Source organism: Drosophila willistoni (assembly GCF_018902025.1).
Source record: "Drosophila willistoni isolate 14030-0811.24 chromosome 2L unlocalized genomic scaffold, UCI_dwil_1.1 Seg168, whole genome shotgun sequence".
Taxonomy (NCBI): domain Eukaryota; kingdom Metazoa; phylum Arthropoda; class Insecta; order Diptera; family Drosophilidae; genus Drosophila; species Drosophila willistoni.
This window is the reverse complement of record NW_025814047.1, coordinates 1877895-1891029: the sequence shown is the minus strand read 5'-3', so window position 1 is coordinate 1891029 and position 13135 is coordinate 1877895. Positions and strand designations below refer to the sequence as shown.

The 13135-nt window shown below is 33.2% G+C and overlaps 1 protein-coding gene across 3 annotated transcripts in view; it reads right to left on the bottom strand.

The window, feature by feature from the left end:
- Window positions 1–13135, bottom strand: part of LOC6643412 (venom metalloproteinase 3) — a 66263-nt gene that overhangs the window by 46342 nt on the left and 6786 nt on the right. For all 3 annotated transcript variants that reach the window (XM_023176277.2, XM_047009726.1, XM_047009727.1), the window contains exons 2-3: window positions 9865–9983; window positions 1584–2012 (exon numbers count right to left, since the gene is read on the bottom strand). In XM_023176277.2, the coding sequence (XP_023032045.1) occupies window positions 1584–2012; window positions 9865–9933 (498 nt within the window). In that variant the 5' untranslated portion in view covers window positions 9934–9983. The remainder of the gene's footprint in view (window positions 1–1583; window positions 2013–9864; window positions 9984–13135) is intronic.

The window sequence follows — 13135 nt, the reverse complement described above, 5'->3', positions numbered from 1 at the left end:
CATGTAAGTGCAACAAAAATAATAACAGAAACCTCAAGCAAACGAAAAAAATATAAATTTTAAACAAAAAAACTAATAATAAAAAAGATGTAGAAAAAACTCTGGCAAGTTCTGGGTCATATTTGAAAAGTCATTGCAAAGCAATTTATATATGTACATAAAAATGTTTTAAAGATTGCCAAGAACAAAAGAAATTTGATAAATGATAATAACATTTTGGAAGTGAATGAGGGAAATCTTTAATAAATATAAAAGAAGGCCAAAAGCAATTGTCGTGAAAATTGGAAATATAATATGATATTATTAATAATATAGGGGATATTCCCTGTGAAACAATATTTTCTGAGATTATCTTAAAATAATGAAAATTGATCAATACTTTTAAATATGTCATTTATAATATTGATTTTATAGCGAGTCACATTCACAGAATTTGTGAATTGTTTTATCGCATCGAGAATTTCTTGGATTTATCTGCCTTCTTTACGGCTTTATTTGATACCTTCCTCTCTTTGTCATGGTACAATAGACTTAAACTCTTCTGTTCCGTCCTTGTAGAGTCGATAGTTCAACGCAGTGACGTATCTAGACCTAGTACCTACATTTTGGAGAAAAACTTTAAGCAATTGCTTAATTCACTTGTTCAAAGCTGTAAAAACTTTTCATTGAACTCTACTCTTTTTTCTACTCCATTCTTCGTGGCACTATGTACCTCTTTGCTATTGTATACGACCTATGCATCTTAGATCGAAGCTCTTCTTTTTAATCACTGTGTAGACGATTTTGAAGCTCACTTTTTGAAAACTACTATGGAGTCTTTGAGTGTAGTTCTCGTTGCAAAAACTGTTTATAAACAACTTTTTAGCTACAGACTACATTGTAGTTTTTAACAAATACATTCCTGAACCATCTATTTCAAATTTTGAGGTGCCAATTTCCACATTTAACACCCCTAGATCCGCTTTTGCTTTAATATTGTCATTTCATAATAATTTCACAGCTTGGAAGGCATCCCTAAAAGGTCACTTTGCTTTTGGACTCTAACATATTTGTAGTCTTTACAGAAGAACCTAAAGCTTAGTTCTTATACATATCTAAACAGCTCAAGTTAATGAAAATATTTAAATTAACAATTAAAGATTATGCAACAAAATACAGAAAGTGTCGTTTTATCATAAGACTACTCTTCTCTCCTTTAAAAATGAACTCTTATAGTTCTTACTCTTACTCTACAAAATGCAAGGAAAGCTTAACAAACTAATAGGATTTCAATTCAAATATGTAGAGTATATAAAATTATGTTTATAAGTCGTCGCTTTGACTTTGATACCAATACATTAAATTAAAATTTATAAAGCTAACGTCATATGCATTTTAATTTAAAGAAAACTTAAAGAGAGACTACTTTATTGTCTTGACTATTGAAACAGATCAAGAATACAAATACTTTATAAAGTCAAAAACGCTTTGTTCTGCCTATTACATACATTTTGACTACTTTAATAAACCATATCACCCTTGTTGACACGTTTTTCCCTTACTTTTTCATCTCCTTTTTCTTATTTTTCTAATTTCCGACTTACCTCTTCTTTGACCACCTCCTGCAGATCTAGGCCATGTGTGGCATTTGGTTCACTGCCCACTGTCCACATTTTCAGATCGTGTGGTGATCCCTTGAACAGGCCCTGGGTGGCCTGGAGCGAGAGATTCATTTGCCTGCCAAAGGCTTCGAAGGATACATTGTGTGACTTGATGGCGCTAACATCGAGCAGATGATTGCCATTGATGCCAGCCGCAGCCTGTTGCTTCAGTTCACTGTAATATGAATTCTTGCTGAGATCCTTTTTCACATGGTGCGGGGGCAGAGCCTTGTTTGGGCTCGAATCAATACTGCGACGCCGACGCTGATGTGTGTGATGAGTTAGCTGAATGAGCTCATAGTGGGGCACTGCATCGTGTGTGTCCACATGGAAAACCGTTTGCAGTTGCTCCGCTGTCATTTGTTTGTGAAGCTGCAATGGAAAAGCAAGTAAAAAAATGGATTATTACCTGGGGGTCCAAAAGCGAAACTACAAATTGTAGCAATTGTGGAATTGTTAATTGAATACAGAAATTTTTATCAATAATTCAATGTGAGCATGAGGCTATGAGTGTTGTTGTTGTCGTGTTATTGTTAGTGTTGTTGTTGCTGCTGCTGCTGCTTTTCAAACGGTTTTTATTTTCAAGTGGTCTAGAGATTAACGACTGAGCCCAAAGACAAGTCAAGTTAAGACAAGCCAAGCTCAGGCTCGAGTGTATCTTCAGCAACTGGGTCAGGGTCAATGTGTTGTTTGTTTGCTCTAAGATTTTTTTTTATATTGTATATATAAGTTATACAGATATATGTACATATATATATATTTATATTATACTTATGTTTACATTTCCGAAATTAAAGATCTAGTTCGCGTGTACCATGAAAGCAGCAAACGAATTCATATCGCAACTATTTTATTTTTATTGCGAATTAATTTTGATTGCTTTTAATGGATTTTTAATTTAATGGTCAATTGTTATAGTATTTATATAATTGAACTCATTCTGATTTAGTGGAGATTAATTGTGGGGAATTTCCAGTTTGCATTAGACTTACAATTAATTGTTTGTCAGGTCTAAGCATTATCTTGGCAATTGCATTATTTTGCATAAGGTTAGTTCGAAAATATTACTTGGGTATAATATATGAGGAACAAATCGAAAAGACAAGTAAACCCAGTAGAAATCATTAACAACCATTATCAACTTTGCAATGTTCTTACCCAATTAAAATTTTTCAAATTGATCAATATAACATTATCCAACTCTAATTACTAACTTCTTGACTTCTGCATACGAATATATAGAATATATTATCTGGTCAACATTAGTCCTTAACAGGATTTTTCATCATTCTCTGCCTACTCTGTTTATTGATACTCTTGTTCTTCTTGATATAGCAAAGCTCTTAATACTATATCCTCAATTTATATATTTTTATGTAAATTGAAAAGCTATTTGTCTGAAAAACATTAAGTAATCCGTAATGGATTGAAATCAAATTTTATTGATGTTGACTTTCGATGGTGAAAGATAGCTATCGATTTTTGTTCATCGATATCATAGTAAACGTTAAAGATATCTTAAGAGGTCTTAAACGCTCTAGTAAAAAGATAGTTCGAGTTTTTTATTTTTTCGGTGTATTACGCATTGCCCATGAATTTTTAATACTTTTGTTTGTCTTTAAAAGTGTTACTTACTTAAGGTAAGCTAAAGTTTCTTTTGATCTTTGATGCTCATAAAATGATTAGACCATTATCATTCCCAAAGTGTTTTTTTAGTGAGTTTAGTGAAATGTCATAACATCTACTATTTATTTTAAATCTTTCATATTTTAGTATTAAAGCATAGAGTATAGCATAGAGTATAGAAAGCATAGAGTATACCAAACTTGTTGTTAGTTAACTTCTAGTTAGACAAGTCGCATAAGCATATGTAAATACATATATAATACATGTAAATTCATGGCTAACTCATATTTTATGTAAAGAGATCTCAACAAATTGCGGTATAAGGGATTATGTCATATGGTTATCTCATAATTCTAGCTAACACTCAGTTTAGCATATCACATATCAAAATGTTTCTTTTTGGGTTTTTTTTTTCTTGATTTTATCTTGTTTCTGGCAATTACATTTACATTTTCCGCTCATTTAGAATTCTCAAGTTACCAAATGTTGCTGTTCTTTGGCCAAATTGCCCTCGGTTAACCTTTTATGGTCTATAGCAGCATGCTATCATTCCATCAATATTTATCCATCATCAATCTGTAGCATGTCGAACTTTAATTGCATTTCCGTTTGCTAGTTTCATTTTTGTTTTTCCTTTTTTCTTCATCCATGTTCTTCTATCATCTCATATGCATTCGAATTTGGGGAAAATTTGTTACAGGGTCAACTGAACCGCAGCAAAACGGAAAACGAGTAACTAGAATTTCCTTAAACAAAAGACTTAAGAAACGAACTTGCCGAAAAGGCCCAGCATGCGAAGCGAACAAAAAACAAAAAAAAAAACCCAAACAAGCATCTCGGCAATTTGGTCAAATTTCTTAAATTGTTTCCAGTTTCTTGATCAGACCAAAAATGGTGAATCCAAAAAAATTTTACAGAAGAGAAGTAAACGAAACAAAAAAGACAAGGTAAACAAGATGGAGAGCCGCCTGCCGCCAGTCTGACTGGATCATATAAATATATTGTCAATATACCTATATATAAATAAATTGTTTCATTTACCAGTTGTACGTATGTACGCTTTGGTTTACAGTTAACATTTTTTTGTCAACCGTAAGCAATGATAATTCTTTTATAATTGAAAAGTGCAATGAAAAAAGTGGAAATTGGTAAGTTTAATGAATTGAGCTCGGCCACAGGTGAACGAACAAATGCCAAAGGAAAGAAACAAAAACAAAATTTACAATATTAAAAGGCAAAGAAAAAAAAAAACAGAAACCAGACACACAGACAATGCCAAAGGAGTTTTTACTTTCATTTGAAACGTGTTTTGTGACCACAGACAACAGCAGCAACACCAACAACAATAACAACAGCTGTTGCTGGTGTCGTCTCTTTGCTTTGTCTCTCTTTCTCTCTCTCTCTCTCTCTGTCTGTCTCTAAAATATTGAGCAACTTTTGCCCATTGAAAGTGAAACTGACTCTCGAGTGGAATGACAGTCCGAGTGGAATCTAAACATGAGTGCATCGATGTCTAGGGCTCTTTTGGTTGGCTTTAAAAGAAAAAATAAACCATTTGGAAAGTTGCACCTGCAGCAAATTATTATTACTTGTCGATAGCAATCCGATATATATATATATATGCAAATCGTTTAAGTGTTGCCGATGCAGTACCGATCGATGGCGACCACACCTTGGAACACCAATCAACACTTAAGCAACCGAGTTACTTAGCCCTTGTGGCCAATTAATAGCAATTACTATATCTGTCTATACAGGTAACTATTATGCAAAAGAGTCTCTATGATTACGCTAAACAAGATTACTAGCGCCGATAAACGAAAACAAACGAAAAAACTTGACTAATCATCCACAGAGCAGGGATGTGAAACCATTAAGAATTCTATATGTTTGTTCTGTTGCTTGAAATGAATCAGTGCAACAGTCAGCAGCATTGTGGTTGTCAGTCAGTTCGATTAGTTTTCAGTTGCCATTAAGTAGTTGCTGTTGTTGCTGTTGTTGTTGCTGTTTGTTGGTTGCTGGTGGCAACATTCATTGGCGATGGCGATGGCGATTTGTCCGAGTGTCGCGCTTTTGGTTTAATTTTGTTCGTTTCGACGAGTTGAGTGCAATGACGGATATTGTGAAATTTGTGTTTGTAATTTGTATGGCTAGCTTGGCTCTGTCTCTCCGGTTGGTTGTTGTTGTTGGTGGTTATTTTGCGCTTGCAATTACAGAAAATTGTGTGAGATTACTCATACGCCCGATATAACCGGCATCGCAAAGTAAAAGGTGTACACAAACACACACACACACACACGAAAAAAGTGTGCTTCAAATTGGCTTTGGGGAGGCCAATACACTGTTTATGGCGGCTGTACAGACACTTAACGCACTCACTGTTGTGCAATTTTATGTGTGGCTTATGTGTGTGTGTGTGTGTGCCTATTTCTTGCCGGTCAAAGTCAACAACAACGAAACAAACGTACGAAAGAGTGTCACTCGACCTTTTTGCCCCATTCATACAAAAAGGAAATTATTCACTCAGAGCAGCAATAAGCGATGAGGTATAAGAGGCATGCCAAAGAGGTGAAGAAGTAAGCGCAGCAGTCAAATTATTTAACTACAAGTAAATATGTTTAAGTCGAATGTTGTTTTTTGGGGTGTGTTGACCTTGTTGTATCTAGTTGGCATGCGGCGGAAATTAGCAACTACTTCCACTGGCTGGCGCCATGTTTGCTATTTTTATAGTTTTTTTTCGCTTTTCGTTTCAGCCCAAAAATTAACAAAGTGTGAAAAGTTCATGCCATCAGCTTAACATTTGACTTGGACTAATGATGGAAATTTTGCAGCTAGACAAATATTCGCATTCAATAGAAGGTCAACATAATGTACTTTTCTGGATCTGCTTTCTAGTCTTGGCTCACTGAGTTCAATAGCTTCAAACAGCCATTAAATTTAGGCCAAGGCTGTACTTGAAATACACATTTTTTTCTTTTGCACTTTTAGTTATTGTAAAACTTAAAAAGTTAATCTAGTTGAGGTCAGATTGCCAAAATCAAGCAATCAACAATAAATTGTTGCAACTTGCAGGGGGGGGACTAATAAGTTGTGCAAACCAGAAGCACCTCAATTACAAAGGTCGTGCACACTTGAGGTCTTTTTGGCTACTTTTGGTTACCACATTTTTGGGTAAATTTAAAATAAAGTCCATAAGAGTGCCCAATCAAGCTCTATTTGCATTTTGGCAGACAATTTGATTTATGTTAAATTAAGAAACCTTTAGAGGCTTTAGCCTACAAAAAGTAACTATTAAGAACTGTTTTTACAGCTGTACAGATTTTTTTGATACAGAAGATCAGTAGAATTTTAAAAAGTAAAAGCAAAAACTTAATGTTTAAGAATAAACATCGTGTTCATCTGAAGCGACTTTACCAAATCGGATGCACTAAAGAAAATATAATACAACTGTACTTTTGTCACAAACAACTAACCTAGCACATGACTAGAATTACAATCAGCCTCACACATTGTGGAAAAACCACTTGTAATTTTAAACTAACTCAAAGATCACAACGGCAGGATGTCAAGTGGCTGTTGCCGTGTCTAAAGTAATAATAGCTTTTCAACCCCCGAAAATAAGGGTTTGAGTCGCACTAGAATAAAATCTTCTAAGAACAATTGTTATCTCCTAGAGCCTAAGATTCCCTATATAAACTCCATACTTTTGTAAATAAAATGAGTTCACATTTGAATTCAACGAATGAAGATTGGGTTATTTTCCTTCTCTCTGGAATCCCTATTCACTTAGCTTACTTTGCAAACGCAACTAAATACACTAATATAGAGTATATTCAATAAATAGTAATGAGGCAAACAAAATCTCCATAAAAAACTATTAGCCTCTTAGCCAGACACAAATCTGAATAAGACAAATCTTAAGGACTGTGAATGAGAAATTTTTTATTAGCAAAGGAACTGATCTTTAAGAATTTTTCCATTTATAGTTGGATTAACAGAACATTCCTACTTTAAAATCATAATGTAAATTATTCATATAGTAATCCTAATCGTAGGAACAGTTTATACCTTTAGTTAGAGATTAATTGCATACCGATTTTAATTCTTAAACATTCTAAGAGTCTTGCATTTGTCTGCAGCACAATCTATTATAAACACTAAGAATTCAAATTCTCAATTAACTAAGTAAGTTCTCTACGCCATCATGGCAACAAAATTTGGTAATAAACAAGAATTAGATGGTTGGCTTAAATTTGTCTCACAATTCTTCCGCTTCTTTCGTTTACTTCATCTCGCATTGAATGCGATGTACAATAACCTTGCCACAGTCTTCTAAATGGCGCTTGCAACATGATGCTTCCACATAAACTACTAACTGCTGCAATTAAAGTTGACATTTTTTTTGTTGCTGTTTTTTTTTTGTTGGTTTGCCTTATAAAAACTAACTATGACGAGGCCCTTTAAAGCTGCAACCAAGCATAAAATTATGACAAAACAACAGCAACAACAACAACAAATTAAAGAGAATACAACAAGAGCAAAAGAAACAACACGAGCAACAAAAAACAAAAAAAAACAACAGATGGAAACAAAAGTGGAGTCAATTCAATGAGTCACCTTCTCAGTTTGTGGCCCGTTTTATGTTTTATGTGCTGTCAAGAATTGTAGGCAAAATATGAAAAAGCTGCCAACCGCCTCATACCTCTCCCTCTCCGCTTCCCTCTGCTCGCCCCTCGTCAAGCTAAAGATACTTCCTTTTGATTCCTATTTGGCTTGTTCCTGTATCAATTGACTTGGCCAAATAAATTAAGCCTTTAATTGTGAAATCAAGAATTTTGTGGCATTTGTTGCACGATTTGTTGTTGTTGTTGTTCCTGTTATTCGTTTCGGTTGTCGTTTTTAGCTTGTATAAGTTGGCGGCTGTTTGTCACGGTTTGTTTTTCTTTTTTATTTTGTTTTTATCTTTGTATATTGACCAGCCATTCGATCACGTTCTCCAAGTGGGTGAAGCGGCAGGGAGGAAACATTATAATGGTCGCCGGGCGTAATACTGGGTGAGTAAGTGGCTATAATCTTAACCAGAAGAAGCACGAGTTATGCATGAACGAAATGGCTTAAAGAATCGCTAACCTCCATTTCAACTGGACTTCAGTGAACTTCAAAAATTTGTTTGTTGTAAAAATCGTAAACGAAATTACTAATTTTTCATGTGTCTAATTAAGTAATATGGCTCTAAATTTGTAAGCTGTGCTTCAATGTAATCAAAAGTCTACATTAGAGTTAGTAGATATCATATATCACATTATTTTATATATAGATTAACAAATGATCGTTAGGATAAAATCTCTAAAATGAGATTTGACATTATAATTCGAATTTCAAAACTGCACACCAAGTCCTACAAAATTCTAGAATATATCCAGTTAAATAAAAGCTAACTATACTTGGAAAACAGTTGCAACATTTTTAGAAATTTCTCCAAAGATTTCACTGCAAAAAAAAACCATTCATACAATTGTCGCTATGTTTGTCGGAAAAGTCTCTTGTGAAAAAGCAGTAAATTATTGCCATGCACGTGTATATATTATAAATTATAACTATTGTGCGCCTATATATCAAAGTCAATATTTAAATTAGATGATAAACCCACACTGATATACATATATAACAAGTCAACACAATGTTTGCCCTAACGAGTTCCATTTCAATCATAAATTTTCTAACCACCCAACAAAAGCGAACTTGGTCAGCAGTAACAATGGAGAACTTGAAGAGGGATAGAAATAAAAAGGTTAAAACCAACAACAACGAAAAAAAAAAGAAAAACAAAACAAAACAGTGGCTCAGACAAACAATTGGCAGTTGGTTAAAGGGATGATGGGGTCATGGGGGGTGATGAGGGGATATATATTATGGCCAGACACAGCAACAAGAAAAAAAAGAAACATACAAAAAATTTACTTGAAATAATTACAAGAACTTTTTACGTCTGACCTTGGCCATAATTTTTGTTGTCGAAGCTTTTTCTTTGAGACAAAAGCTGAGTTTGTAATTGTTGATTTTCAATGAGACTCTTGCCCACACACACACAGTCTCTCTCTCCCTCTCTCTCTCTCTCTCTCTTTCTCTCTCGGTCTGTGTATTCGTTTTTACTCTCTGAGAAATAGTTTTGTAATTTAATTTCTGTATATACAGAAAGACAAAAAATAAAAATAAAAGAAATAAATGCTAATTACACATAAAATGACAATGAAATTTTTTGTTGACTGATGGTCATTTTGTTATTGTTTTTATATCGTATTTGGTCAAAACGAACTGTTAACGGTTAATTGTAATTGTCTGTCAAGTGCCCCCCAAAAACAAAAACCAAAACCAAAACCACAAAAAAAAGGCAGACAGTCCGAAATCAATGTTTATTTGTTTCATTGATTTAAATTGATTGATGGCTGAGTTCTCTCTGTGTCCACAACGATAAATATATATGTTTATACATATATGAAACGTGATCCATCGATCTCAAGGTATAGTCTCATATACATATATGCAAATAAATTCATTTATAAATAGATATGTTTAGGTAAAATGTTGTTGTACTTACATCTGGCAGTGCTTGGCATATTGAACTGGCCAAAAGAAGCGCTGCAATTATGCTGAGTAATGAGGACATTTTTATGTGCAGGCTCTGGAGTCTCGAGTATATCCTTAAAGAAGCTTAAACTGTAAGGAAAACAGAACAGAAATGTTACACAATTAATTTAATTACAAGACCAATAAACTAAAAATTAAAACATAGACTCTCGACCATAAACTTAAAGTACATATGTAGAACTAAATACATTTTTATGATCACTCATAAACACGAACATTTGAACACTTTTTTGGTTTAAATTGAGTCGTTTGGAAAGAATTATGCGTTTATTTTTAATTCAATTTTGTTTCGTTTTTGGATTACTTCAAGGCAATTATGAATGGCTTAGTGTTCAATAAAAAAATGAATGAAATGAATGGAATAAATATCCCAGAGTTAACCATAGGGAATATACTTTTTATCGTGACATGCCACACAATAATTTCCTTTGATGTTAAAATTAAACATTAAGTTAACTTTACATTTAAAAATACATAAGCAGCCTGAGTAAAAATATAACTAATTGCATTTACCCTGCATAATTGAGGCAAAACATAAAATATACATATTCAATTCAATTCAATGTGTGCTTCATTTCCAGTAACATGAATGTTTGATTAAAGCTAACGTTTAAGTAACGATACATACTTAATCTCTTTGAAATTCAAAAACTAATCATGAAATCGTTGTTGAAATTTGAAACCAAAATATTTCTATTAGTTCAGAATTTACAATATAAAATGTAATAAACAAAAGCTTACAAGTAAATTGCAATATTTACTTGCATAAGCTTAGATATGTGAAATATTTTTTATCTAAATATACATATATTTAAGTTAAAATCATAAAAGATTAAGAAATTAAGATAGAAGTTGAGAATTGGTGATCCCAAGAGTTGAAGAGGAGTTTTTTTTACGGTCAATAATAAAGGTTTCTTTTCAGAAATAATTGATAGCAAAGATTAGATCCCAATTAAACGCTTTTATCCAACAAAAAAGAATGATATTTATATTTAGATTAAAGTAAAAAAATTAATCAAGTTTTTGAATAATTTTTCACATTTTCGAGTCTATAGCAAGAGTTCAAAGAGAATGTGCTTAAGTTTGAAATGGCATTAACAGATGGACTATAATGTGATGTGATCGATTTTGAGACTGTTCTAAACAAAGCCAGCCAATCTTAAAGATATAAATCATTAAATTTCGACAATTATATTTGCATTTACCAGTTCCTGATTAAATTTAAATTCCATTCTAAATAAAATAAGTTAATAAAACTTAATACCAAACCATTAACTATTTGAAGCAACAAAAGAAATGAATCTACTAACATTAAGCAACAAGTTATTATTTTCATAAACTTAGTTTGACCATTTTGATAACATTATCTTTAAAGTGTCATGCTTGCAATATAAATTCTTAAACATTTCTGCACTGTCTCAACCTTTTTACCTTAAACAATTTAAAATACTTAACTTCAAATGCAAAAATTTCCATTACTAACAATAAGACTGCATTATTATTGCATTTGCAAATGAAATTTCGCTTCCATATTGCAATTGCTGCATGCTAAACATATTGAAAATAATCAGATAAATAGGTATATATTTCTCTACCCGCTCTCCATCTGGCTGCCCCTCGGGGTCCCCGCTCTTGTCATGCTCAAATGGACATTATGCCAGTAAATTTACTTACTGGCATGATCGTCATCATGCAACTGTTGCAATTTTATTGCACTTTATTTGTAGTTGTTGTTGGTTGTTGCTGTTGTTGCTGCTGCTGTTGTTGGGTTTGTTGTACAATTAATAATTATTTATTGTACAGAAAACCTAGTTTTCTGGCCCGCTGCTGGCTGGTAATTAATTGTTGCGTAAGGCCAAGAAGCAGCTTTTGTTCGAGGCTATGCCAAAATACAAATCTTCTATGGCCCTGTTTATTGTCTATATGCTGTCTGTTGTTTTTGTTGTAGCTGTAGTTGTCGTTGTTGTTTATGTTGCTGTTGTGTATTGCACATCCGCCCAAAATGCCATCGAATGCGGCTAATTGTCAATAATGATGCAGCGATGCGTGGCAGCATCACCATCTCATGTCTCTGACATGGCCAAACCTTTTGACAAACCAACTGAAAACAAACAGAATTGACCAGCAGCAACAACAGCTTTGCATGTTGCAACTTCTCAGCGGCAGTTAACACAAATAGCATGACATTTATTTTACCTCTCTATTTATATCTTTGTAAATGGCTTACACACATTGAAGAAAGTTGATCTATGAGGCAAGTATCGCCATTTGGCATTATCTCAAAAAAAAAAAAACAACCGAAAACATTTGTTCCTATAGAAATCCCTTCAGAAAACCCTACAAAAATATTGATTAAACGACTAAAAGAATTTCAAGATCTTTTAATATAAATATATTCTTATTCTTTCTTTCTTCACTTAATAACTTCTATTATTAAAGTCCGAATTGAAGGCTAAATATTTGAAAAGAATTTAATATTGAAAATATGAGAGCAGATCATTAAGTTAATGATATTTTGAATTAAAGTCTAAACCAAGCCCACTTTGAGGTATAATGAAATCTCAAAACATTGTACTCAAATGAAGAGGTGAAGAAACGAAGATCTAACAGAAATAATCTATATCTTTGATAGTAGTTTTTTTCAAGATCAAATAGCTTTGCGTTCCCTTGGCATTACACACAGAAGAGCTAAGCATAAATCCAATTCTTACTTCTAAGCACAATACGCATACGCCCCATTGGATAGTCTTTGAAATCGTTCACCTAAAATAAAGGTCAATATCAAGCTGAAACAACAAAAACTTCATATCTTTCTTTCTGTTACCCAAAAAACAGGTGTTGACAAAAACCCAAAAGAAATCTCGCAATGAGTTGAGTCAATTATGCCAAAAAGAAGAGAAAAAAAAAAAAGGCGACAGTAAGCAACAGCTGTCACAGACAGACAAAGAAAGAAAGATGGAGTGAAAGAGAGCAAGAGAGTAGCCAACTGTCAATGTCAATTTAGGTAAAATGCTGACGCCCCCAGTTTTTGTTTACAACAGACTCAAGAGTTGTGTCAGCAAATTCATTAAGAAAGCCAAAAAAGACACACCAAAAAAAAAAAACCAAATAAAAAAAAGTGCCGAAAACCAACTAAAAATTCCCATAAATGCATTTGGCAAAAAGGCAACCAGCAAGACAGTCACCAACACTATAAACATATATATATCTTTATATCTGTA